The sequence below is a fragment of the Pipistrellus kuhlii genome, unplaced genomic scaffold, assembly GCF_014108245.1.
Source record: "Pipistrellus kuhlii isolate mPipKuh1 unplaced genomic scaffold, mPipKuh1.p scaffold_m20_p_13, whole genome shotgun sequence".
Taxonomy (NCBI): Eukaryota; Metazoa; Chordata; class Mammalia; order Chiroptera; family Vespertilionidae; genus Pipistrellus; species Pipistrellus kuhlii.
Genome location: NW_023425438.1, coordinates 39129584 through 39157056, shown reverse-complemented (window position 1 = coordinate 39157056; position 27473 = coordinate 39129584). Strand labels below are relative to the sequence as shown.

Genomic DNA, 27473 nt, shown 5'->3' with positions numbered 1-27473 from the left:
TTCCTCCAACCAGAGCCACTGTTTAAGAACCAAATGCTCAAATCCACCATGATCTAATCCAAGCATGTCAAACTCGTGGCCAGCGGGCTGCACATGTTTGAATTCCTCCCACCCTGGAAAATTCTTCTCCTCCCCTCCTCAGAGACACCAGACCCCTCTTACATCTATCTCCCATCTCCTTTCCTCCCTCAAGTGGAATGAACACTTAACTTTGAGAGTAAAGTGAGGACAAACTGAAGAACATACACCTTCCTCCATTCCCACAAAGGACTAAGGTCACTAAGGTCAAACATCTGAGGATTACAATAAACCACAGGCCCTGGCACCTACAGGCCTTAGACACTGGCTGCTAAGATCTGGCCAGAGATGACATCTGTGTGAGGAAATGACCCTCCTTCCACCAAATGGAGCTTAAAGTGATACATGTGTCATGGTTAAGGGGTATAATTATGGTGCAATAGTCCAATGTTTACACAACCACCTCTACTGGTATAGATAGTGCTTTATTGTTTACATGTTCTCATTTAATCCTTGTAGCAACCTTGAGGTAGGTATTATTATTATCCCCACTTTACAGATGAGTAAACCAATGTTCCCAGGTTACATTACTTGCTGAAGATCATACACTTGTTAGGGCATAGCCACTGATAAGTCCAAACCCAAGGGGACTCTTTTGGGTGGTTCACAGGCTGCCGCCAAGGAAAGTAGAGCTGAAAACTTCAACTGGGAAGGGCTGGATCATTCATTGGAGCTCAAGGCGGGTGGAGGGAAAATCCCTCACCAGGGATGAATGAGGCACATTTACAGGCCAAGACCAGAACCGAGTAGGAGAAGCCTAAAGCATCTGCGAGCTGTGAAGCAGGAAGAAGTCTTTAAGTTTAGTGAAAGTTGACAGTGTCTTCAAATATGCACAGAGCTCAGCTTCCAGGGTCTGGAGAAATGAAATGGCATCCAGGAGCTGCAGGTCCAGGGGCTGGCCACAGAGCAGGTGGGCTGGGGCAGAAGAGCTGCTGCTGAGTGGCACCATCTCAGCTTGGCCAACGGTGTCATGACGTGGGGGCAGTGGTCCTTTAACTTTGTTAAGGCCTTGAGAATCTGATGAAAGCCATAAAACATCCCCCCAGAAAAAAACACAGACACACATATACAGACAACATTTTGCATACGATTTCAGGGAGTCCATGGACCCCCTCTAGAGAACTAGCTGCTTTAGGGCAAGGGTATCAACCTGAGTAAAGTCACTGATACAAACTTATCTTTACACTGCTTGCATTTCCTATGACTGTTCCCCTTTTGTTGTTCCCTAATATTTAGAATGTTGTGAAATTTATTTTTAATGGGAGCCAAGGAAAAGGGGTCCAGCCTGCACTCCAGCCAGAGGAAGAGAGCATGGCAGTGGTGGCAGCCAGGAGGCAAAAACAAACAGAAATATGGGGTCACATGTACTGCTACCCTTCCCACCCAGAAGGCCTTTTTGGGAGTTTTTCTCAACTCAAGAGAAGGGTTGTGAAAAGTGATTGGGGGAGTGGGGGCAGTTGTTTATTTTCTATTAGAAAGCCATTCCTTCACTGGCTATAGGGTCTAAAGTGCTGCAGTTAACTCCCCCATTCCAACCTTCCCCCTCTTTACCCCCGATGAACACACCTGAGCAATGGCCCAGTCATTCATGCACATTTAGCAGGTGTCCTATGAACACTCATATATACACATGCTCTTTCATGGAAGAAGGAAAAGTGGGGTAGAGGGAGATCATGCACTCTCACAGAGAATTAGACTAACTGGAAGAATCAGCAAAACCACTCCAAGGACTCAGTGCACATTAGCTTCCAAGTGCCTCCATAGCTCCTCCTTCTGGCCAGGATAAAACCAGAAGGAAAGTCATAGCTATGTCCTATGCCCTCTCCAAATTTATGGGCCCAAAATAATGGGCCAGGACTGAAGGAGTCACCAGGGTTCAGAGAGCAGGGGTGGGAAAAGTCCTGATTCACTGCAGAGAGTTCTGATCTCTCATGGGAATCAGGAATCAGGATTCAGACAAAGGCCTGGCCTCGAGTCCATCAAGGCCCAGAGAGGGCTCACATTGAAGTCAAGTGATCACTCAAAGGCCAAAGAGAACTCAGAGGCCATGATGGTCTTCCAGGCCCAGTGACCCCAACATCTCAACGGTCACTCCATTCCAGTGGCCACTCATGCCCTAGTGGTCACTTGCCCGCCCTAGATGGATGTTTCGTCACACGTGGCCAGAGGAGCCCCAGTTAACCGGATATGGGCTGGGCTCGAGCAAGGATCAAGCAGAAAAGGTGGAGGGAAGCCACCAAAGCCACTGCCCCTCTTGCCTAGAGCCAGGGGCAGCCGCTCATCTTCAGGAGAGGGAGAGGGAGGATCCTGGCTGTAGCTTGTGGTCCCAGATGGCGGCGCCCCCAGGTCCAAGCCCACCTTGTCTCTAGCCAGAAGTTCCCTCTGCCGCCGTCGCTGCTGACGTCGACCAATCAGGAGGAGAGTCAGAGATGCTGCAAGAACCCCCAGAAAGAAGCCAGCCAGTCCAGCCCCCACAGTGCGGGCCCGGCTTGAGGGGCCCTGATGGCTGCCCCATACCAAGCTATAAGCTGCTACCACCCGGGCTGCCCCACCCTCCTGACATTCACAAGCATAAGCACCCATGGCCCCTGGGGTTACCACCACCTCTAGCCCATCCCTCCGGGGGGTAAAAGCAGTCACTCCACTGGGCTGGTGCCACACACAGGATGCCCAGGCTGAGCTTGGGGAACATGGCAAGACCACATGCGCAGCGGTAGCCACAGGAACTTCAAACACTACTGGGTGTTCTGCAAAGAAACAGCAAAGGCATAAAAGGTAGTGAGGCTATAGGCTGGGGGATGGAGTGGAATGAAGAGAAGCATAGGAGGATATCAGATTTGAGAAGGAACCATGGGGCAAAGCTAAAAGGAGATTCCCAAAAAGGGTAAGGCCCAGGTCACTGGCTACCATATCTTCCAGGATCCAAGTTTAAAGGGTCCAAAATGGACAACTTTCTAGCCTCTTTTCACCCAACTCCACCCACATTTCCCTAAACCAGACAGACCTCCAGGCTCTTTAGGACACAAAGAGGAGACATCCGCTGACTCTATGTCTTGAACAAGCCTACAAAGAAGAGAATGTTTGATAAATCCAGTGTCAATATCGCCCTCTATACTCCCCAGTACCACAGAATATTTATATCTTCCATCATCTCATTAATCACTCCTAGAATTATCAGTCAACATTCTCATCATTAAAATTTCCCTCAATACTCCTCATGACAATTGACATGTCAAATTCTACATATGTTCTAGCAGACCATACAAAATTAAATCTGCACTAGGTCTGTTGGAAAGATGTTTGGTGGTGTGCTTTAAAAAAAAAAAAAAAAACATTGGATTTTCCAAGAAATATAGCTGACTGTCCACACCATAAGATTTCTCTGGAAAATAATATTAAAAATACAGGGTGGTCTGGGGTTTGTTTGTTGTTTTTTGGTTTTGGGTTGTTTTTTGTTTTTGTTTTTTCCTGTTAAAAGAAAGGGAAGACTTCTCTATAAAAGTTAATTAAAACTCTGTGAGGATCAGTGAGATGACTTTATTTCATAAAGCTGCTCATCTCTATGCAGGAACTCTTTCTTCAACAACTATTAGTACCTATCTGGACTCTAACAGATCTGTTTCAAATAATACAATCTTGGTATTGTCAGGATTTCAATGGACTGTGTCTGAATGTCAGACAGCAAGACAGGCTGCTCACTCTGAACTTCCTGGCACCACTACCAGAGGGAGAGAGAGAGGCCACAGAGACCTCTAGTGGCCTGTCAGTGAAGATCAGGTGGAACACAAAAGCTTCAACCAAAAGTAGATTGAGTGTGAATTCCTTCAACATGAATTGGAGCCCCTGAAACAAGCTCCGAGACTGGTATGAATATATTAAAGTCTTCAGGTAAAACCAAATTTGTTTAGTCTAGCTGACAGTGGGGAACATGGGAAGGCCATAGGTATGGCTTTAGCCACAGAACTTCATGGTCTGTGTTTTCTCCCTTATATGAGTTGAGGTATGAAGAGTAGAGTGCATAGAAGTACCAGTTTGGTCATATTACTAAGAAATATACTGGCATATATGCACACCCCACATCCTACCCACACATACATCCGTATGTGGAGAAGACCCCAGGGTTCAAGTACACAGGATATCCAACTCCAACGAAATTCTTATTTTAATGGATATTAAAGCAATAAAGAGAAGAACCAAGCACTTGTTTTCATCTGAGATGTGTCAAAGTTCTCCCAATAGAAACTAAAATACCAGATCAAAGTTCTTAACCAAAATCAATTCCCAAAAACAAGTACTTTTACTTCTAAAATATTTGTAAGATTGGGATTTAGTAGTATGCACAAATATACAGTAAATTAACTGGGCTTTAAAATAGTAAGTCATGAAGTCAGTCTAAAAAAATACCTTCCAAACAATTAACTAAAAATACTCATTTGAAAGGAATCTTAATTAAAGATTAAAAGAATTAAGAAACATATCAACCAATTACAACTGATGGACATTATTTTGATCCTGACTTAAGCAAACTATCTTTAAGTATATGCAATTGTGAAAATCAGACATTGATTAGATAGTTGATGACATTAAGAAAGTGAGTTTGCAGTGTGATAATGATAATATGGTTACATTTTTTTAAAGCCTTTCTGTGTTAGAGATACACACAGAAAGATTTATGATGAAGTGATATGATGTCTAAGATTTGCTTTAAAATAATTGCGAGTGAATAAGATAGTGATCAAGCAAGACTGGTCAATTGATGGTTGTTGAAGCTGAATGATAGATACACAGAAATTCATTATACTATCTAGTTTTTGAATGTTTGAAGTTTCCTATAATAAAATATTTTTAAGAGAGTTTTTATCTGATACAATATATAATGAAATATTATAGATGAATATAATGTCAGGTATATGCTTCAATGTGGCACTTGATTTTAAGTTAACTGCTGAGTGGAAAATGGATCCCCAAATGGACAAAACAAGACCAATTTAGAGGTTATTAGAGTAATCCAATTAAGAAATGATGATGGCTAGGACAAGGGTGATAGCAGTAGAGAAGGAGAGAAGTTGCTGAGGACTGAGGATGTAATAGATGGAGCTAGAGTCAGTACCAACTGCAATACAGTATGGGCAATTTCTGGCTTTGAGCAACTGGATTCACAGAGGTCCTTTTTTGAGATAAGGAAGACCAGAGAACCATGTGAAAGAATGAGAAAACAACAGTTCATGCTAAGACCTGCTAAATTTGAGCACCTTTAAAGGATCCAAGTAGGCAGTTGGATAAGTTCTGTAACTCAACATAGATACATCTGTAGCTGTCAACAACACTTGGTTGGTGTTGAAAATAATGGGAATAATAACACCTAGAGAGTGCAAAGAAGTGTATAAAGAAGGACTGAACCGTGAGAAATATCAAAATTCAGAAAATGGATGGAAAGGAATGAGTAAAGGGAGACAGGCTGGTGAGATAGGGAGGAAAACCAGGAGAATGCAGAGTCATAGAAGGCAACAGGAAAGAGTACTTCAAGGCAGAAAGGAGGGAGTGGTCAACTGTGAAAATACTTCTAAGAGCTCTTATAAAATGGAAACTGAGAAGTGTAAGGCAACATGAAAATCAGTCACATGGTCCAGGGCAGGTCTAGCAAAGTGGCAGGAACATTGATAAGGTCGCATGATGACAAACAGATGAGATAGTAGGGACTGACAAACATAGTGACACTAAAAGGAACACACAGGGCAGCATGAACAGATCAGAAACAGGCAGATATATGGAGAAGTCAGAGCCCTGTGACAGCAGGCAAGAGGCCAGGGCAGCCACACTCACCCTCCATGCTCCCCAGCATGGGCCACACATGCATCCAGCCGGAAGCTCCAGGCACAGACAGGGTCTTGGGCCAGGATGCACTCTGAGCAGCTCTGGAGACGTCCACAGTTGGTTGTGTTCACTTGTGTTACCTCAGTACGGGACCCGACCAGGAGCCAGCTCTAGAGAAAGTGAGTAAAAAGAGGACTATGCTGCATCTCCCAAACTTCGGGGTCACAAGCTAGCTCAGATGTCTCCCCACCAGACTCCCTGAAATCTATGACTCACTTGATACAATTTCATATTCTCAACTGGCTGTGGCTCTGGGAATAAGGCCAGATCCTCAAGGACGCTGAGTTTGGCTCCAATCCGCACAGCTCTGTGGAGGTGTCCATCCTCTAGGAAGCAGGCAGAAGGCATGACATAATGACACACTGTACCTGTGCCTGGGACTCTCAAACCTGTAAGTATACGACCCTCTCTTTGACAAGAGCACAAGATGGGCGATGTACTTGGTTGCTAAACATACCTGTCCCCAGGTAGAGCACATCATACTCTTTCCCTGAGAGGCTGGCCACCCTGTGGGCCACAACTCTGAGATAGACTGTATCTGTAGTGACCAGCAGGGAGTGGCCATCAGCCGGAAGCACTGGCCTGTCCATGAGGGGGTGATCCCGGATGAAGGTGAGCACACGGTCAGGCAGGGAGAGTGATGAGCCAAACTGCTGGAGTTTCATGTTGTTAGCGATGCACTAGAGAAAACACAGGATAGGTGGCAAAAGTTTCCCAGGGCCCAGGAAGTATCTGTGATGCTTAGTTGGGCTCTTGCTCTCATGAGGCAATTCTGGCATGGGGTGAGAGCTGCCCCAGACCCCTTACCTCTCCAGGTCTGGGCTGGGGTACATCACTGTCCATGACAGGCAGTCCCCTGTTGCAGTCATGTTTCAGCTCTCTGAAGGGACCGCTCAGCACTGTCCGAATGTCTTGTGGTCGGAAGGCACAGACAGCCGAGATGGCAGCGCCCTCCCTGGAAGAGACACAGGTTGGAGCCAGATACCTGAAGAGCTCTAGGGGACCACTCACCCCCTGTCAAAGGAGATGACCCATAAGAAATGCATAGGAGCCATGCAGCCAGCTCCTGGGAGAGGCCACCCCCTCTGGAAGAGACAGCACTGAAAGGTGCCAACCCCATGTATCTCCCACCCTGTAACTCTCCTCCACGCCAGGACCCCCTCACCACTGGGAGGAAAAGATGCCATAAAAGATGGGGGCCCCCACTCCAGTCTCAGGTCGAAGAATAGCCATGTCCTGCAGGACACTAGAGGCCCGGCCATCTTCAGGCCCTGGACACAGCAGGTCAGCCTTCAGAAAGGTCGTCCACCTCTGCTGGAGGGTCTTCCGGCCCCCAAGGTCCCCCTGGGGTGACAAGAGCATGGGAATTTCTCTTTAGAAGACTAATGGTAGGGAGAATGTGGAGACCAATACAAGTTTCCCCCAGACAAGGACAGATGGAGAGACAGATGCATAAAAATGCAACGTAGAGATACAGACAGAGTTAGCAGTAGGGAATGATACATGGGTAGACAGGGTCACAATGACGGTGACTAAGTTCATTGTTGCACTTATGAACCACTATACTACGTGCTTCACATACCTTACTCAGTTAGTCCTCAAAACAACCCTTATAGCTAGGCATCATCAATATCCTCATCTATGAGGATGCTAAAGAACCTGCCCCAAGTCACAGAGGCAGGAAGTAGTAGAACAGGGTCGGGAGCCCAGGTCTGTCAACAATTCCCTTTAACCCCTACACCTCCCAGGGACTCTGTGTCACAAGGGTAGTTATGGAGTTAAAGGGGCTAGAGCCCTTTTCCCACACTCTTTGCAGAAAATAAGACAGGGAAAATGGAGACAGAGGAGAAATGCAAAGACAGAGACCCAGAGAAAGAAAGACAGAGACCAGGCAGAGCAGGAGACAACAGACAGACAGACGGACAGCTGGGATCAGAGTCTCACCGCGCACACACGGGCCACCCGAGGAACTCTAAGGCGCTCGTATGAGTCAAATGCTCGAGAAGTCTCCGTAAAGAAGAAGTAGATTTCCTTGTCTCCGTCTTCATCCCCCCACTCAGCTGGCCTCAAGGCCATGGCTGCGACAAAGGCTGGAGCTGGGGAGACCTGTGGCCTCAGATCCCACAGACTCAGTGTGGGGCCACCCAGCCTCCACCCACCCTCTCTGTCCCCAAAGCACCCCTCTTCCTCTCCCCACCGTTAAGCCAGGATGGCAAGGTCTCTGTCCGAATCCAATCCTCTGCACGGCCCACAGCCCGGGAGATAATCGGCTCTGTCCCCAGGTAGTTTTTCACAGTGGCAGCATAGAGAACTCCCCCTGCAGGGAGACAGGGAGGAGAGGAGCTGTGAGACCTGCTGAAGGATGCAGAAGGGGCCACAGGCAGAGCAGGGATAAAGCAGGGGCAGGAACTCTCAGCGGCTGAGTGCCCTTTAATGAAGGGATTCCCTCATTTAAAATCATCCTAGACATATGGTGCTCCAGGGCAGAGTAGGGAAGCAGTGTTTAGAGGTGCAGGAGTGTTAATGTATATGAAGGGAGAATGAAAGCTGCCCTTGTATCCCAAACAGCGTGGTTCAATGGGTGAGCATCTATCCATGAACCAGGAGGTCACATTTCAATTCCTGATGAGGGCACTTGCCTGGGTTGTGGGCTTAATCCCCATTAGGGGATGTGCAGGAGGCAGTCAATCAGTGCTTCTCTCTCATCATTGATGCTTCTAGCTCTCTCTCCCTTCCTCTCTGAAACCAATAAAAAAAATTATATATATAAAGAAGAAAGCTACCCTTGTGAAAATCAGGCTATTTGGTTGGTTTGCTTGTGTTGTCTTTGTTTTAGGGGTTTCTCTACCCTGTAATATGCTAATTATACTGCGACTCTCCAGGAAGGAGGTTTGCTTTGCAGCAAGTCCCAGTCTTCCTTAAGTTCTCCCCTGTGGTAAATGTCTGAAGGAACCAGCATTCTTTCTCAACATTAGTGGGTGTGCACTGCTCTGGAACAAGTCACAACTTCAGGGAATACTAGCATCATTTTGGGAATTGATCAAGATGCAGATTCCTGGGAGAGAAGGGAATGGTGCGGCTCTGGGCTGAATGTGAGAGCATTATAGACACTCTGAGTACCACTGCCAAGGGCTCAGACATGAGCCAGAGAAAATGATTTGGGGGAGTAAAAGGTCACAATCCCCTCCCCCTCAGAGGTTTGTGTATCACAGAGGACAGCGGTTCTGGAAAGAACAGAGGGCATTACGAGGCACTGTGCAGGTGTTAAGCACATTGATGCCCCCAAGAACCCTCATCTGAGTCCATTTAATCAGATGGATACCAAGAGGTGGAGATGCACAGATATGTGTGCAGGAGCGCAGAGGATGGCCCAGCCACATCTGATGGGTAGCAGCATCTCAGAGGTGACATTTGAGCCAGGTCTGAAGAATGAGCATTTGCCAGGTAGAAGGGCTTCAGGGAAGACAATAAACATGTGGGAAGAAGGATGCCATGTTTAGGGATATGGGCTACTCTCCAGGCTGAAGTGTCAGTAGGATACAGGAGCTGACAGGAAAGCAAGCAGAGGTTCAGTTGGAGGTGCAGAGATAGGCACCCAATTATGATGACTGCTCTATCAAAACCAGGAACATGGACTTGATCCTACAGATAAAAGCAAAACTGCAAAGATTTTGAAGACAGGTGACATAATCAGTTTTGGTTTTTAAGAAGATAATGCTAGTAAAGAGGCCATTCACACAGTGCAAGCAAGAGTGGAGTGCTGAATTAAGGCAGGGGCAGAGGGAATAAAGGGCTGGACTTGGGAGATACTTCTGAGGTAGAGCCCAAGGTTTGAAAATCATTTGAGTGTGAGGTGTGAAAGAATGGAATGCAATGTATCTCTAAGGTTTCCTGTTTAGAAGATGGATGATAGTAGATGGTGATATTATGAACCAAGCCAGGAGAAAGCCCATAAAGGAGATGGCTGGAGAAGTGAGCTTAGTTGTTGGACATGCTAAGATTGAAGAACCTTCAGGACATCTGGTCAGAGACATTGGAAGGCAATCAAATGAAGGAGTCAGGCAGCAGGGCCAGGTCAGGCTAACTGGGAGTCATGCTTAAGTCATGACATAAATGTCAGACAGGAAAAGCGAGAAGAGAGCCATAGGACAGTACCCTCTAAGGGGAGAAGCTACAAAGGCAACTCAGAAGATAAGTCAGAGATGATGGAGAAGCAAGAGAGGCTGGTCTGCCAGAAGCCGGTGCAGAAACCCCAGCAGGAGCCATGGGGCTCAGCCACCCAGAGCAGTGCAGAGTAGGGAGGGTCACTACAGGGAAAACAGTCCTACTGAAGCAAAGCTGCAGGCCTCAGGCACCAGAAAGATAACCACTATTTTAAAAACATTATGTAGAGCAAAACAGAGTAAGAGACCCTCAGAGGGCAACAGTGGAGGGTTAGAAACAGTGGAGGGGAGGAAACTATACTATCTGTGATTTGTGTTTGTGATAAGAATCCAAACATGTTGGGCCACGGAGTTTTGGGTTTGAACCATGAATACTTACTGGTAATAAGATCTTGGGCAAATTAACCTTCCAAAACCTCAGGTTCCTCTGAGCAGCGCTGAGGTTTAAATGAGATAAACACAGAGCCCAGGTGGGGCATGGCCCATGGCTGGCATTCCATACATGTTGCTGATAGCTCCTTATGAACTCTCAAGGGGCCATGTGCTTGAATTGTTGCCTGAGGTGGAGGGATTATAAAATGGCATCCATTTCCTTGCAATAGTTTCAGGAAGAAGAAGCGAGGTTTGAGGCACAAGTCCTGGCACCAAATGTAGCGGCAAATAAGCCAGTCCTCTGTATTTCCAAGGAGAAATAAAAGTTGATAAAAAAAAAAAGCCAAAGTTGGAATGAAAATTTCCCTAAGAGTGTTGTAAATAAAACACTCTTAAAACCAAAAGACTGGTAGAAGTTGTGTCATGGATAACCTGAGAATGGAGGGAGATGTTGTGGAGACAGTTATAAATATGTTGGCAGCATGGTTTGGGGTGTATGTGTGTGTGTAAACAATCATAAGTATTCTGCAAATAGTAAAGGATCTCTGTTAACCATGCAAGGACCCAATGATAGATAGAGGTAAAGGGTCCCAACACTTTCTAACAGATCATAAAGGGTACTCAGCAACTCTGGAGCCTAGATTGCTGAGGAACACACTCAGGATGGAATAGCAGAGAGTCACTGACACTAAGGGACAACAAAAGGGATCAGACGCTTTGGGAGGAAATAGTAGGGTTTTAGGTGTACGAAGGAACTTGCAATGGTCTTACAAATACAGAGCAAAAACAGCAGCCAGTAGTTAATGAGGGCAAGAATCTACAGAGGACACAGGATCATCCCATGTCCTAGATTCTCTGGGACAGTCTCACTTCCAAGTATTTTGTTGTACTGTCCATATAATAAAATATTCCTGAATGTGCAGTTTTTGGTGGTTTATTACTGAATGGTTCAAGTCAATAGGCATTAAAATATGCATTTGCTATTGTTAAAAGATGATGAGCAAAAGAGAAAGATGCCCACAGTGTTGAGTTCAGGAAACAAACTGATTAGAACAAAACACTTGGTACAATTCAACCCAACGTTTAAAGATATGTATACATGCCTGCAGATGTAGGAAAGATTGTTGAAGGAGTTATAACTCTACAGTGTTAATGAAGTTTATTTCTGACTAATGAAATTACCAGTGATTTTCATTTTCTCCTTAGACTTCTTGTGTTCATTGAATCCTTTTTATAGTTAGCATCATTTAATTTTATAACCCAAAAAATGGAGATATTTTCATTTTGGTAATACAAAAGAAAAGACTGAACGTTGCAAAAGATGAAGAATCACAATTATTTTTGGAAGTCAATCCACATCTCTACCTGCCCAGATGTAAGCCTGTGAGCACAGGCTTCCCAGATGTGTTACAACAACTTCCTCCACTTCCTTTTCTTCTCATGATCAGAGCTTTGCAGGATAAATAGCTGCTACTCTAACAGTCTACATTTCCTTATCTAAGGATTGGGGTAGCTAGATAATCTTTAAAAACACAGTCTAGCCTAAACTGATTTGGCTCCGTGGTACAGCGTTGGTCTGCGGACTGAAAGGTCCCGGGTTCAATTCCGGTCAAGGGCATGTACCTTGGTTGCGGGCCCATTCCCGGCAGGGGGTGTGCAAGAAGCAGCTGGTCGATGTTTCTCTCTCATCGACATTTCTAGCTCTCTATCTCTCTCCCTTCCTCTCTGTAAAAAATCAATAAAATATATATTAAATAAAAAATAAAATAAAAAAACACAGTCTATTATCAGGCCATAATTAGATAGTTGGAGATGTGGCAGTTACCTTTTCCTCTGTTGACCTGACAGAATAGCTATCTTGTTTCAGTGTGTGAATGCTAGTTTTGGGGCGGATACACCTAGATTTAAGATGTGGGTTGGCAGCACCCAGTGCATCTGGAACATTTGCAGTATTCCTTGGCAGATACAGTAACAAAAGATGCAATGAGACCAAAAGGAAATGATACAAACCCAGGACAGGTTCCTAAAGAGAAAGAGCAAAAGTTCCCAGTTCTTCTTGATAAAAACCCCTCTCTTTTTAAATAGGATGTGATAGGAAGACCAGAGATGACTGCTATCTCTAGCTTAGGTATCTGGGTGGGTAAGCACTCAGCGGAGGAGACACTGATGAAGGAGCAAGTTTGGTGAAGGTTAGTGAAGATGATGAGCTTTGGGACATGCTGATTTTGAGATTCCTATGGAACCTTCAAATAAAGATGTCTGGAAGGCAGGTGGATGTGTGGTCTATAGCTCCAGATAAGGTCTGGGAGACATCAGAAGGCAGTGAAAACAGAATCCACAGAGCTGGTTGAAATCATAACCACATAGAATAAGAACAGAAGAAGATTCTGCATGGAAATCTAATGGGTCCCAACACTGATGAGCAAAAGACAAAAACTCTTCAAAGGAGATTGGGATGGAACTGCTGATGTTTTAGGCTAATGTGAATGTTACTGTCAAAATATTTTAAAATATTTCCAAGTCTGAACAGTGCAAATAGAGACACTGAGATAATTTTGTTAATTTTATCTAACTGCAGTACAGATAAATGTCATATTTGAGGACATGATTTTGAAGGCTTTTCCCAAAAGAAATACAAGTACCAATAAACAAATGAAAAGTTGTTCAATCTCACTAATAGAGATGCAAGTAAAAAATACATCAAATTAGTCTTTGGAGGAAGTCAGTTATTTGCTTTATTATGTATATTATTTGGGACTGACAAGGATGCAGTGAGACAAGCCCTCTTATCACTGTTGGTTGGACTAAATGGAAAGGAATTTAGATAAATCCACCAAGCACCATAAAAATCTTTACACCCTTTGGCCATGCAAGTCTACTTTTTGGATTTACTCACATGCAATTAATGACATTTATGTGAAAAATTTATATAAAAAGATTTCTTCACCCTAACGAGTTTGGCTCAGTGGATAGAGCATCAGCCTGCAGACTGAAGGGTCCCAGGTTCAATTCCAGTCAAGGGCATGTACCTTGGTTTCGGGTACATCCCCAGTGGGGAGTGTGCAGGAGGCAGCTGGTCAATGTTTCTCTCTCATCGATGTTTCTAACTATCCTTCTCCCTTCCTCTCTGTAAAAAAATCAATAAAATATACTTAAAAGAAAAGATTTCTTCTACAGTATTATTCATAAAAACAATAGTTTTTAAACCTAAATGAATAATTTTATAGGAATAATTAATTTGTGCTATGCAATATCTATATGATGAAATAAATCTTATGTAGTCTCTAGAAATCATATTTTGAATAATTAATTTCTATAACAAGAAAATGTTTAGTATACAATACTAAGTGAAATATGCATAATAATTCCAATTTATTATAAATACACACACAGACAGACACAAAAAAAGTAGTCTAAAATAATAGTAGTTACCTGACAATGATTGAATTGCAAATAAACCTTTCACTTTATTCTTTAACATTTCTACATTTCCTCAACTTTCTACAATGCACATTGTAATTTTTATAATTTAAAATGTTGTTTTCTTATATTAATAAATATTATAGTCTAATAATATTTTCATTACTAAAACTTTTTATTTCAAAATACCTCTATTATCTTCAAGGACATTTTTATATCTCGTAACTAGGAAATTTGGTTCTAGTTCCTACCTAATTTTGGCACTATTTCCATATCACTGTTTTCAAAACAGAAGATAGCAGGGCATAATAGATCAACGCTGAAAGCTCCAACTAAATACTGGCACCTACTTAGATAAAGTTTAGAACTTGAGAGAAAATTTTATATTGGTATTGACTATGACATGGATCTGAGACAGAAAGAGACATTGAGGTTATATGTTAACTGTCTAAACTTAGTCATTCTAAACTGATAGAAAGTGATTTCTGATTAGTTCCATCAATTATCAAATGAAAGCCAACATCATTATCTGAAGGGGGGAAAAAAGACATTATTTAGAAAAAAAACTTTTTGAAAATCTTACTCCTTTTTGAAATTTTTCTTTATCATGCAATGATCTTTATGAAATCTGTGCCCTTGAACCACATGCTAATGCAAATCCACTTGCTGACTGGAACACTGAGAAATTACAAGCAGAAGATTGAATGTACTTAAAGTTTACTGCTTGAAAAAAAAGAATGTTAAATGATTATCTTAGATTGTTGCAATTGAGACTCATGTTGTTGACAAGCAATTATGTAGAATCAAGACACATTCACAGCCCTGGCTGGTGTAGCTCAGTTGACTGAGCACCAGCCCAAGTGGTCTCTGATTCCCAGTCAGAACACATGCCCAGGGTTACAGGCTTAATTCCAGCAGCTGATTGATGTTTTGCTCTCACGTTGATTTTTCTCTCCCTCTCCCTTTCTTTCTCTCTAAATATCAATTTAAAATCTTTTTTTTTTAAGAAATTCACAAATGGGATTTATCTATAATACTCTCAACAATAAAATAATTTTTTTAAAAAAGAGTGATATTCAATCACTATCTTTCTTAATGTTCAAAATGACTGACTCAGAATTTTGCCACACATGCTTGATAAAAAGTCAAGAAAAATAAACCATCGATTAAACTATTTCATTCAAATATGTTTGAATATAAAAAAGGTAGGTCTCATCAATATCATCTATAGATGAATGATAGAAATGACAACCCAAATATTGTATTTATTTTGTTCACTTTCAAAATATTTATGTAATTTCTTTTGTTCATTTTCAAAATATTTATGTTATTTCTTTTGTTCACTTTCAAAATATTTGTTATTTCTTTTCAGAAAAAGTAAGTCCTTAATTATCTGACTAAAATGTATTTAATTTGTATAGCTTTTATGACTTTTCCTATGAAATCCTATATAAGAAAAAATTTATTGTTAGATCTTTCATTCCAATTTTTTTCATAAAATATTATACAAAAGTATAGATAAAATCAATTTTATAACAAAGTTCACAGCTAAAGTCAGTGAAGAAAGAAAAAACAGTATGATGAATGAGTCAACTGATTAGCTAGTTGGGAAAAATTAATTTAGGTCTCATCTCATGTCATTCATCAAAAGAAGTTTTTAAAAAATCAAAATGTTAAGTGTTTGAGGGAAATTTTTAAGAAAAAAGTTTTTATCTGCTCTCTCACTGAAGAAGGATTTTGATTTAAAAATGTAATTAGAATGGAAAATATGTAGATTGGGACCTTAATTTCCTATCTGGTAATTGACCCAAGAAAGTAAGCAGAGGATTTATGAGAGAAGAAATAAAAATAGTACTAAAAATGAAAAATTTTCAACTTCACTAATATTCAAAGAAATACAAATTAAAACAAGGTACTATTTTTAGGCTCAACAATCTTTTTTTCCTTTCTCTTTTTTTTTTTTTTTTTTTTTTTTTTTTTTTTTTTGTGACTAGTTTATTGCTTTTGAGAGAGAGAGACAGGGAAAGAGAGAAAAAAAATCCATGTGAGAGCACATTGATTGCCTCCAGCACAACCCCACCGGGTATCAAGCCTGCAACCAAGGCAGGTGCCCTTGACCAGAAATCCCATCCATAACCTCCTGGTGCACAGGATGACACCCAACCAACTGAGCCATATCAATCAGGACTCGGAGATCTTTTAAAGTGACAACAATATATTTTGGTGAAATTTATGTGAGAAAAAAAGCACTCTCACTGCTGTTTTAGGGTGTAAATTGGTACATTCTTTCTAAAAACCCAATTAGCAACAGATAATGAGCCATAAAATGCTCACACCCTTTGATATAGTAATCTCTTTCCAGAAATCTTAAGGAGACAATCTAAAATATAATATTTATACACCAAAATGTTCATTACAGTGTTAATGGATAATAGCAAAAACTTAAACTAAATAAAATTAATTTATAGAAATTATTTAGAGTTGCTTAATTAAATTACTGTATGCTTACAGGTTGAGTAATAGCATGATGTCATTAAAAATTCTCTTTATAAAGAATTATTAAATTACACAGATATGCCTATGATATAGTTACATAACAAAATTTAAAATTATACCTATGTAGCATGACATTTAAAAGTTTTATAATATACACACACACATAAAATTTCTACTAACTTTCCTTGTTTTACACTATCATGAGAAAATGGCTAGATCCTCACTTAATTTTGAGGGTGCATGTGGAGTACTCTAATCTAAAATACAGGCTGTGTGGGACACAAACAATTCACTTTATGGCTACCGAGAATTAAGCAGTCACTCTCCAGGAAAGATTTATACATAAACTGTGAAAGAACCACTCAACACTTGAGCAACTGTATATGGCTTGTTCAAAGGAAGTAACAGCAGGAACTTATTGAATAGTCATTACTGACTCCTCTGAGCTACAAAGGACTGGCCAGTAAAATATGTGCTTGCATACACATTACAATAGGCTAAAAGGACGTATCCTAAAATATTAACGGTGGTTTTCTGAGTAGATACTCTAGACCTTTGCTAATATAGTAGCCACTATACCCATGTGACTACTTACATTTAAACTGAAATTAGATACAACCAAAAACCCTTTCCTTTAGTCGAACTAATCATATCTCAAGAGCTCAAAAGCCACAGGTAGCTAGTGGCTACTTTTGGACTGCAAAGATACAGAGCATTCCTATCATCACACAAAGTTCTTTCGTGCTGTTCTAGAAGACTTCATATGTTCTTTATACTTTTTCCAAGTGTATTACAATATGCATTGTAGCAGAGTCCTCTTATGAACAAAAAAAAAACAAAAAACAAAAAATGAGGGGGGTGGGAATGAGGTCAGCAGAGGAAGCACTCACATTAGAGGTGCAGAGAACACATTCTCTAGGGAGAACCCAGGGAAATAGTACTCTGGAGAAAAGCGGGACACAGGCACGCTGGGAAGAATAGGGAAGGCTAGAAAGAGACATGGGAATAATAGACATTCCTAGGAAAAGGACACAAATTTCAACAGCAAGGGTGGGGAAGGAAGCAATTATAGCAAGAAGTCACAGGTTCTTATCTCTCCCACTCACCAGCCATTACAGCTGCTGACCGCTGAGCTGGCTCAAAAGGACATTTCCCCCGGCCACTCTCAATTCTTTCAACCTGCTGGAAACTGGACACGGCCTACAGACCAGAAGGGGGCAATTGGTTTAGGGGTCATAGGGTTCATGATGAAAATCACAAAGATGTTCAGATGAAGGAAAAGCCCAATTCCCACTCTTCTGCTACCATCCCCATATCCCCATTGTGTTACTCCTGATTCCCTGCCCATTCCTGCATTTCCCATCTCTGCCATCCCTTTTCATCAGTTTATTCTTCTTCCTTCAATTCCCCTAACACCCAACTACCACATGAAGGAGCACCTATGATGGCCCTAGATGGCACGGAGAGGCTGAAAGGCAGATCTTTCCTCTGAAATGCTGTACTGTAGGGTTTGCAACTGGCTGGAGAATGTGCTACAGGACAAGGAGGACAAGAGCAGAGCAGGCTGAAGTCTGAAGCCCTTAGGAAGGATAAAGAAAAGTAGAGACTGATACAGGACCATCTGAAGCCCAGGCGTCTAAAGAGAAGGGCCATCCTTTCCCTACTCCCACCCCAAGGATAAAAGATAGCACCAGAGCCAAGGATACAGAGAAGGGGGACGAGAATCTGCAAAGTCATGAAGGCCTGACGCTCAGTCAGAATTTGAGGATTTGCTAATGTAATGCCTTCCTCATCCAGAGACTCCAGGAGGAATGACCTGGGTGTGGGCGAAAGGTGTAAGAGCCAGCCAGAAGTTACCTTAGCTAGGCATCATACACTAAGAGAGGCTTCAAGATAACCAAAAATAGAAGTCAGAGATGATTTCAACCTAGGACTAACAGAAAATGTTAACTGTGGCTGATTTGGAATCAAAGTTATGGCATGGACGTGCCAGGATATCTCTGGCTCACAAACTACTGTGGACAGATGGTGTTGCTGGAGCTTAATAACCTGGATGGTAGTTGGAGCTGCAATGCAGATATACCCTGAGTGGCCAGATTATTATGATCTCTGAATGCATAATAATCTGGCGACTCAGTGTATATCCTATATAATAAAAGGCTAATATGTAAATTATCCCCTCAACCAGGAGTTCGACCAGCAGGCTGGCTGGCCCACCCATGCACGAATTCATGCATTGGGCCTCTATATATATCCATATATATATATATATATTTACACACACACACATATACACTGAGTGAGCACATTATTATGCATTCAGAGATCATAATAATCTGGCCACTCAGTGTATATAATATTAGACATGGTACCTAACTTATCTGAACTTATATTTCACTGCCTGTAAAATGAAAAGAAATAATACCTAAATATTATAATGGGGTGATGAGAATTAAATTCAATCATGAATGTAAAATACCCAGTGCCAAGTCTGGGATAAAGCAGATACTCAACTGAATGTAAAGTCTTGTTGTAATGTAAGTCTAACATTTTTCTCTGTTATATGCTGAAGTTCCCTCAACAAAACAAATTAAAACATTGACCTCCACAAGCTAATGAGCTATCACTGAAGGGCAGCACTCCATGTTCTTGGAACTGATAGGTCCAATGCCTGAACTTCCTTTTTGTAAGAACCTTCATTTCTCTGAGCAAGCTGTTGTGTCAGGAGCTGCTAGCTAGCCAAAGCTCTCAGAAAACAGTTATGAATAGTCTCAAAGTCATCAGACTGGAACATGAGAGTCTCAGAACTCAGGATACGGCAAGAACTTGCTCAAGCAGATGAGCATGGGCAGATAGGATAAGACAGGCAGATAAAGGCAGAGAAAGCATCCAGAAAGTCTGGAGGGCAATCTTGGTATGTGGCTTGAAGGGTTAACACAGCTGATCTTTCTGTGCCCTATATTCTCCTAAAAACAGCCTTGACAAAATGACAGTCCTTCATTTCATGAGCCTGCTATATAGAAGGTACAGAAAAAGAGCTAAAGTTGTGGGGATGCAGAACACAGACCCCTGATTTTGCTGTGGAAGCTGGTGCTCCTTGAGAGTGGACAGGGGTCCAAGTCACGCCAATCCTGACAGATATGTCCAGAGCATTTTCTGTCTGGAAACCTAACCACCATTAGGGTCCCACCTCAGAGAGCCAAGGAAGAATAGAAGACCTGGGAGATTAGCTGGGAGTAAGTCTATTTTCTATAAGCCATGGTTGATATTCATACCCATAGGCTCCCTGAGCTTGCACAGACTAAAAAAGGACAAATTTGGCAATGACAATTCTACTGCTACTTTGTGAGCTTTGTGAGGACTATAGGAAAACCAGAGACTCAATATTACCTGAGAAAATATAGAAATTTTCAATACCACCTGCCCTTGGAAACCTTCCCAGGATGACAAGATGAGGGAGCTAGCCACACGCAGCAGGGAGCCTATCACTTGCATTATGAAAAGGACTAGGCCTAAGCCCAAGGGCAGCTCACAGGGACCGGCTATATATCGAGTATATGCAATTATAGCATTCTAAGCCCGGGATATGAGGATGGCCTTTAACAGAGAGAGGTTTGGAGATACACACTGATTAGATGCAGGTGGCAAGGATTACTGAAGATTGCAGAAGGGTGAAGTCAAGACTAAAGTTAAAGATCAAGGTCAGGAAAAGGAGTCATTGCACTCCCTCCTATTGCTTCATGGAGTAGGAAAGGAAGTCACCGGATGCAAAGGATGTGTGAAGCTTTCAACTCATGCTAGGGCCTTGTCACAAAGGTGTGCTACAGAGGACCAATGACTGACTACTGGATAACTGATGGGAAAGGATGAGGATTCAAAACCATCGAGACCCTTCCTGAGATATTACAGTCCCAGGGACTTTTGTTACCAAGACCAGCCTAGATGTGATTAAGGGTAAATATGTCCCCAGCCTGCCAGGGGGTGGGGGTGGAAATGCCAGGGCTTCAGCAGCAAAGGACAGGACCTGGAAGAAAACATAGTTGACAGAGCAGCCACCTTGAAGGCAAGATCAAGCCAGAGTATGGTGCCAGCAGGTGCTAATTAGTGGGCAGTGACCTCCGAAGCTCAGGAGAAGAGCTTCACATTCAGTGACATTGGCAGTGGCTATGGGAGAAGGTGGTGAGAGTTACATGCCAGGGAGGAAGAAACAGGCATGGACAGTGCTGATTAAGAAATGGACTCAGGAGAAAAAAAATGGGCCCAGGCTGCCTGGACAAAGCATACATAGGACAAGGGAAACATGAGTTACAAGTTCTGAAGTCTCTCCTGGAATTCTCCTCTCCCCAGTTCTGCTAGCATCCCTAACTTCCTTCACTGTCCCACTACATCTCCCTTTAGACTTTGTATAACTTACCTTCTGCTATCAACCTCCCTCCCCACCCTTTCGTACCTCCTCCAGTGCCAAAGGCTCCGCCCGGTGAGGACATCCCTCACCCCCAATGCTTATCATGCACAAGGGTTGCCTTAAACATGCCCCCCATCACGGTCACTCACAGAAAACCCTTCCCATCCTCCCACCCCTGTCACTCACAATAACCCCGCACTTCGGATCAAAAGCGAAGGTGCCACAAGTGAGGAGGTGAGAGGCATTGGCAATGGCGAGAATCTGGACAAAATTGTGACATTCGTCCTGGAGGTCAGAGATGGTTAGAGAGAATCAGAAGCAGCAGGTACAAGGAAAGGTAGGGTAGTGTCAGGCAGTTAGATGCAGCTCTGGGACCAGAAATGATGGGTGATGATATGGTGTTAGAGTCCCTGCCTGGGCCCATTGGGATGGTAGCACTGCGGGGGACTGACAGAGTCAGGGCTGGGCCATTTCAATTGACACTCAGGACAGGGCCCAGATTTACACCTACCTCCTTCTTGCCTTTCTTCCTACAGTTCTGTCTGTGGGCCTCAGGCACCATCCAGTCAATCTGAGAGAGGAGAAACAACCATTTTCCCTTGACTCTCCCCCAACTCCTCCAAGTCAGGGTAGATAACACAGTTCCACAACCACCATCAATTTGGGAACTTCAGAGACACATCTCACCCCTAGAGCACTGTTTTTAATTGAGTAATAAAATCAATTATGAAATCACAGCCAACATTACTTTTAACAAAATATTTCAGGATGTAGCTCACACAGGAGAGTAGAAATTGGTTCAAGAAAGTTTCTTTCAGTACACACTTTGTGTACGGAGTCAAAATATACCATATATTTCTTATTGAGGAGTGATCAAAAAAGTTTGAAAGCGTTGAAACCGGTTTGGCTCAGTGGTAGAGCGTCGGTCTGCGGACTGAAAGGTCCCGGGTTCGATTCCAGTCAAGGGCATGTACCTTGGTTGCGGGCCCATCCCCGGCAGGGGGTGTGCAAGAGGCAGCTGATCGATGATTCTCTCTCATCAATGTTTCTAGCTCTCTGTCTCTCTCTCTTCCTCTCTGTAAAATATCAATAAAATGTTTGTTTTTTTTAAAGTTTGAAAGCTATTGTCCTAGATTAATGTGATTCTAATGATTCCTCTGCCCACTATCACCTAAAACCTGGTCACTGTAGCCTCCTCCCCTCATCATGAACCTCCTTCACAACCTCCCTCATCACCGTGACCCCCACAAACACCCTCAGCTGACATAATGTACTAGATGGCCTCCCCTATTCATTTTCACTAACATTTCACCTCCAACCACAACACCCCTCCCTGACCTCCCATAAAGCCATGGATCTAATCACATGCTCTGGGGTCTCTCACCCTTCGAGGCCTCTCCCCTGAGAAGGGCAGAGATAAAGCGAAGATGGTGTCCCGGGCGCCGACATAAAGTGTATGGGCAGCAGGATCCACAAGGAGAACAGAGTAATTGTATGTCTGAGGGACGGTGAACCGGGTAAGGTAAGTGTCAGCTTCTGGCAGAAGGAGAGGAAAGAGTGGTATCAGCCATCGCTTCCTAAGGGTTAGGTCCACAAGGCCAAAAAAGACAATTTTTGCTTTCTTCCATTTATTTATCAGCCATCAGGGAAGAAAGACAGAGCCTGACAGGCCATGTAACTTTCCCAGAAATAAATAACTGATGAGGCCAGAATATTTAGCACACAGTGCAGTCAAGTATACTTTTTCTATAAAAATAGAACACTTTAGCTGAAACCAGTTTGGCTCAGTGGATAGAGCATCAGCATGCAGATTGAAAGGTCCCTGGTTCAATTCTGGTCAAGGGCATGTACCTTGGTTGCGGACATATCCCCAGTAGGGGTGTGCAGGAGGCAGCTGATTGATGTTTCTCTCTCATCGATGTTTCTAACTCTCTATCCCTCTCCCTTCCTCTCTGTAAAAAAATCAATAAAATATTATATATATATATTTTTAAAAAGGACACTTTATTAAAATAACATTATTTTAATAACAAAATAACAAATATTAAGTCTGTAAAATCTATTCATAGCTACATGACACACAATTTGAAAATAATTATAAATGTTTCAAATCTCTAAATTTCCCTTTTTTTAAAAAAAACTATTTAATAATAACTTCTTTTTACTTAGAAGGGAAATGCTACTCTCTTTTCATTGACATATTAGGAGACTACCTTCTCTCTCTCCCACAACCCTTGATCTCCTCCCACCTCCATTCTACCCCAAAAGCAAAGAGGTATAGAGTGTAGCAGGCAAGAGTATAAGCTTTGGAAATGGATCAGCCCAAGGTTAAATCTGGCTCTTTCACTTACCAGCTGTATGATCCTGAGTAAGTTACTTGCCCTCTTTGAGCATCACTTTCCTGTCTGTAAATACCACCATCCAGCGTCATTGAGAGAATTAAATGAAATAATATGTGGGAGCATCTGACACAGTATAAATCGTTCTTTTCTTCCTTCCTTAAGTATGAGCTCTGTTTTGACCAAATCTAAATCTCAATTCAGCATTCAAAATTCTTATCTGTTTATCTCACTCTCACATCGATGTCGCTCTCCCTCTTGCTCTCTCCCCCTCCCTACCTTCCTCTTTCTCTGAAGAAGAAAAAAAAAAGGCAATGGGAAAAAAATATCCTCTTATTTATTTTAAAGATTATAACAAATAAGTTAGCATGCCTTCTTAGCTCAATGTCTGGCTCTGGGGATCCTATTCCAGCACCAATACAATTCTATTCTACCCTCAAGACTGATGGAATGGCCAGCAGCCATTCATTCCTAGATGTGCTGATGTATGGGGCCCCACCCATCTTCCTACAAGCATATTCATGACTGTGCTGGCTCTCTCGTGCTTAGAATAAGCCCTGGTTCCCTCAACCTCCTTTTGTATCCCCAGCTCCGCTTCACCTTGCTATTAGACCTCTCTGGATCCCTGGACATCAACCCAGCCTGATAATCACACCTCTACATAGTGGCTATTGCTCCAGCACAATCCAAAAGCCCAAACTCCAATCATTTGTCCTCTGGATTCAAAACGTCCTCTATGTCAATGGTCTGAAGTTTAGACTAAGTTAATATCAACTACTAGTTGAGAGTTTTTGCCAACCAACAAGTTGTACTCTCAGCTTCACTGGTTCTGTCTGCCCAAAGCGCTAACACTCAGTGCCCACTGAGACAAGATCCACAGCCACACTCATGCCCACCTCCGCAGAAAGCCTTAAGAATCACTCCAATGGCCACTTTTAACCTAGTGGCATCCCCTGGCTTCTTGCGCAGCTTTTTGAAAGGGCCATATCTCCCTCCTCCTCTTTTCTTTCTGAAGACTTTAAAAATCATTTAAACAGAATGTGAAGTCAACTCACTGAGTGGTTTCCCAGCATCCAATAGAGGGAACGGGTAGGGGGAGCAGGCAACGTTAGGAAATTAGGGTTATGATAGATCGGATTATGGGGGAGAATGGGAGCTGGTGTCCGAGATGTAAGAGGACTGGGAAGAGGGTTAGGGAATATTAGGGCTGTGGCAGGACAAAAGGGGGTGGGGGATAAAATGAATTTGAGAAGTGAGCAGATGGAAATGCTGGGCTGGCCATCAAAAGAATGGGCGGATGAGACAGAATGAAAGATCTCTGGGTTTGGAAGCCAGGATTGGGTACCAAACTGGCGTGACCGACACAGGTGCATGTCTGGAAGGAGGATAATAAAGGATAGAGACAACTTCGAAATAGATGACCTCCGGCAATTCCCAAACCCTCCCTGGGCCTCAGTGCCCGTGTGTGCACCGAGACAGACTAAACTCTCCGCGGCTCCGCGGACAAGGGGCCGCGGGAGCCGCCTGGGCGTGTCATGGGGGCCGAGGCGCGAGGCCCCGGCCCGGAATGCGATGGAGCAGCAGCACCGCGTGGGAGTCCCGCCCGATCCCGGGCGGGGATGGCCGGCGCGGAGGAGCCCAGGAGGCGGCTGCCCGGGTCAGGAGCACAGGAGAGCAGGAGGGTGTAGGGTGTGGGCACCCGCGGGCGGCGCCTGGGAGCGGTGCAGCGGGCGGAGGGCTGGGACGCCCGCGCCTTACCGGAGATGGGAAGCGAGGTCCTGGGCACCGAGCGCGGAACGCGGCCGGACACCGGGCCGCTCAGCACCGCCAACAGCATCAGCGGGAAATGCGCGCCGGGAGGCGGCCCGGGGCCCGGGCGGGGCCGCGCGGCCGAGGCCGGCATCTTTGGCTCCGCCTGGCCGCCGGGTGGGGCGCACCCTACCGTGTCCGCTCGGGGCCGCCGCGCCGCGGGCCTCGGTCCCACTCGTCTCTCCTCGGCCAGGTTCGGCCTACGGCGGGCAGACCGGACGCACCCCCCCCGCCCCGCCCCTTCAGAAAGGGACCAATGGCAGGGCTGCTTTTCTCCTCCAGCCAATCAGGGTTGAGTGGAGCGCAGGCTGAGCCGAGATGCCCCACCCTGGTGGGGGCGGGGCTAGACCCAGGTGTAGGTGGGAGTTCTTCCTGCTGGTGGGCTTCGGGAGTCCTCGCCTGCGTGAGGGCTGAGCAGAGACGGAAGTTCCCGTCTAACCAGGTAGAGTTGAAGACCCAGAGTAACCAACCCACTGATGGCACCAGGGCACCCCTACCCCAACTGGATTTTGTCAAGGGGACTATAGGAATCAACAGCAAGGAAATGAAAATGGGAATGGGGAGAGGGGCAGAGCCGCATGGAACTGTGGAGGTCTGGAAAGACTTCCGAGAGCTTCCGAAGGGAAGACTACACTCTACCTCCCATGAGGGCAGGGACCGTTGTTTGTGTGTCCACTGGGCCTGGCACATAGTAGGCCCTCAACAAATATTTACTGAATAAAAGAGTGACTGACTCAGTGAGTGAGTGAGCGAGTGAGTGATGTAGAAGAGAAAGGTGAGAGCCAAGAGCACAGTGGAAGTACCAACTGGAACGTTCTACGGGGGTAGCTGACAGGAAGTGTCAGGTGTAACTATTCTCCACAGAAATCCAAAACTCTGACAAGGGCCAAAGAATGGTTTACACACACACACACACACACACACACACACACACACACACACCACACACCACACACACCTCACCCCCAACCCCACCCTGCGGCCTTGGAGACCGAGGTCCTGGGGTGCAGCCTGAGGTGGACCCGGAGGCCACTCCCGGGGCGAGCCCCCGGCCTGAGGGGGGCGCCTTCCTCCGCGCAGGCGCGCGGGGCCACACCTCCGGGCAGGAGGAGGGCTAAGGGAGACCCGAGGGAGGAAACAGGAGGGAAACGAAAGAAGCCACCTCCAAGGTTGGGCTCCGGCCAGCTCGGGCCCTCCCCCAGGAGGTGTTCGCAGCTCGGGCCTGAGGCCAGAGGGACGCCCAGAGGGTCTCACCTCAGCCCGGGGAGGGGGGGGGGGGGGCGTTCTGACCAGAGGACGGGCGGGCAGACGCCTTGTCTCCCGGGAGGGCTCTCCAAGCCTGGGGACTGGGCCACCCATGTGACCCACAAAAATGTTCTAACTTCTTGTAAAGTCAGAAAAGAAAAAACACATGAAAGAATCAAAGAAAATGTTTTGATTTTTTTTTTCTTACGTCAGAAAGAAATGTGAAATTTCTAGGGCCCACAAAAAAAATCTATTCATTAATTGTTTTGGGTTTTTTAAACGAGGTGACAGTCTGGGGAGACAAAAGTGCTCAGGATTGCCCTTCCCGCATGGCTCAGTGTTTGAGCTTTGACCTATGAACCAGGAGATCACGGTTGGATTCCCGGTCAGGGCACATGCCCCAGTTGTGTTGTGGGCTCCATCCCAGTGTGGGGCATGCAGGAGGCAGCGTTCAATGATTCTCGCTCATCATGGCTGTTTCTCTCTCTTCCTCTTTAAAATCAATAAGGATATTTTTAAAAAATAAATTTTAAGAGTGCTTAAGATCCACGAAATTTTTAATTGAGCGTTGAGGGAGGGAGAAACACTGAAAATCATTAGGCACACATAAATTGTCCTAAAGGCTATAAAAGCTTTTATGGGAGGCCTTAACCTATTAAGACATAAAGTCTGTTATTTAAAGGATGAGGGGATTAAGGAGGGGAATGCTCAGACAGTGGGAACCACAGTGAGAGGCCCACAATTTGTGGATGTGAAAGGCACCCCAGGGTGGAGTAGGCTAGAAGGGGGTTGGTTAAGGGATGACATGGCTTCGGCCAGCTCGCATACAGATGCATACAGAATTTTGGAGCCAGAGTAAGGATTTTGGATTTTGTCCCAAGTATAATTGGAAACCATTGAACGGTTTTTAGTAAGGGAGTAACTTGTTGGCTTCTGGTGATTGGAGGCTCAGTTCCAGGTTTAACCAGGTTTTAGGGACACCAGTAAGTGGGTGTTCTTGGCAAAAGTGGAGAATATAGTACAAGGTCAGATGTAGTCAGATGCTGCTTAGTAGTCAGACACATCAAATGCATTAATTAATCATGTTTGAGGATATAGGGAAGAGAACGACCTCTTACCTCATTAAAGTCCAGTCTTGGAATTACACACAGTGCGGGATCTAAAAATGACTGTGCAAGCTGCAATTGACAAAGCGATCTTTTTTTTAAAAAAATTGTTTGTTTGTTTAGAAAGGAAGGGACAGGGATAGAAAGATAAAAACATCAATGAGAG

At 44.1% G+C, this 27473-nt stretch overlaps 1 protein-coding gene across 6 annotated transcripts; it reads right to left on the bottom strand.

Moving 5' to 3' along the window:
- Positions 1-484: 484 nt before the first annotated feature.
- On the bottom strand, positions 485-25177 carry SEMA4F (ssemaphorin 4F). Of its 6 annotated transcripts, none has more exons than XM_045580939.1 (14): positions 24906-25177; positions 22193-22344; positions 21320-21379; positions 20995-21093; positions 17510-17603; positions 8150-8269; positions 7897-8048; positions 7118-7296; positions 6760-6907; positions 6410-6632; positions 6169-6278; positions 5902-6062; positions 3083-3141; positions 485-1095 (listed from the first exon to the last, which is right to left on the bottom strand). In XM_045580939.1, the coding sequence occupies exons 1-14, from the start codon at positions 25048-25050 to the stop codon at positions 836-838; spliced, it is 1962 nt and encodes a 653-aa protein (XP_045436895.1). In that variant the 5' UTR covers positions 25051-25177; the 3' UTR covers positions 485-835. The 6 variants fall into 6 exon arrangements, with proteins under 6 accessions (XP_045436895.1, XP_036291705.1, XP_036291706.1 ...); XM_036435812.2 differs by lacking the exon at positions 485-1095 and adding an exon at positions 1492-2825; XM_036435813.2 differs by lacking the exons at positions 485-1095; positions 20995-21093 and adding an exon at positions 1492-2825.
- Between the last annotated feature and the right edge of the window lie 2296 nt (positions 25178-27473).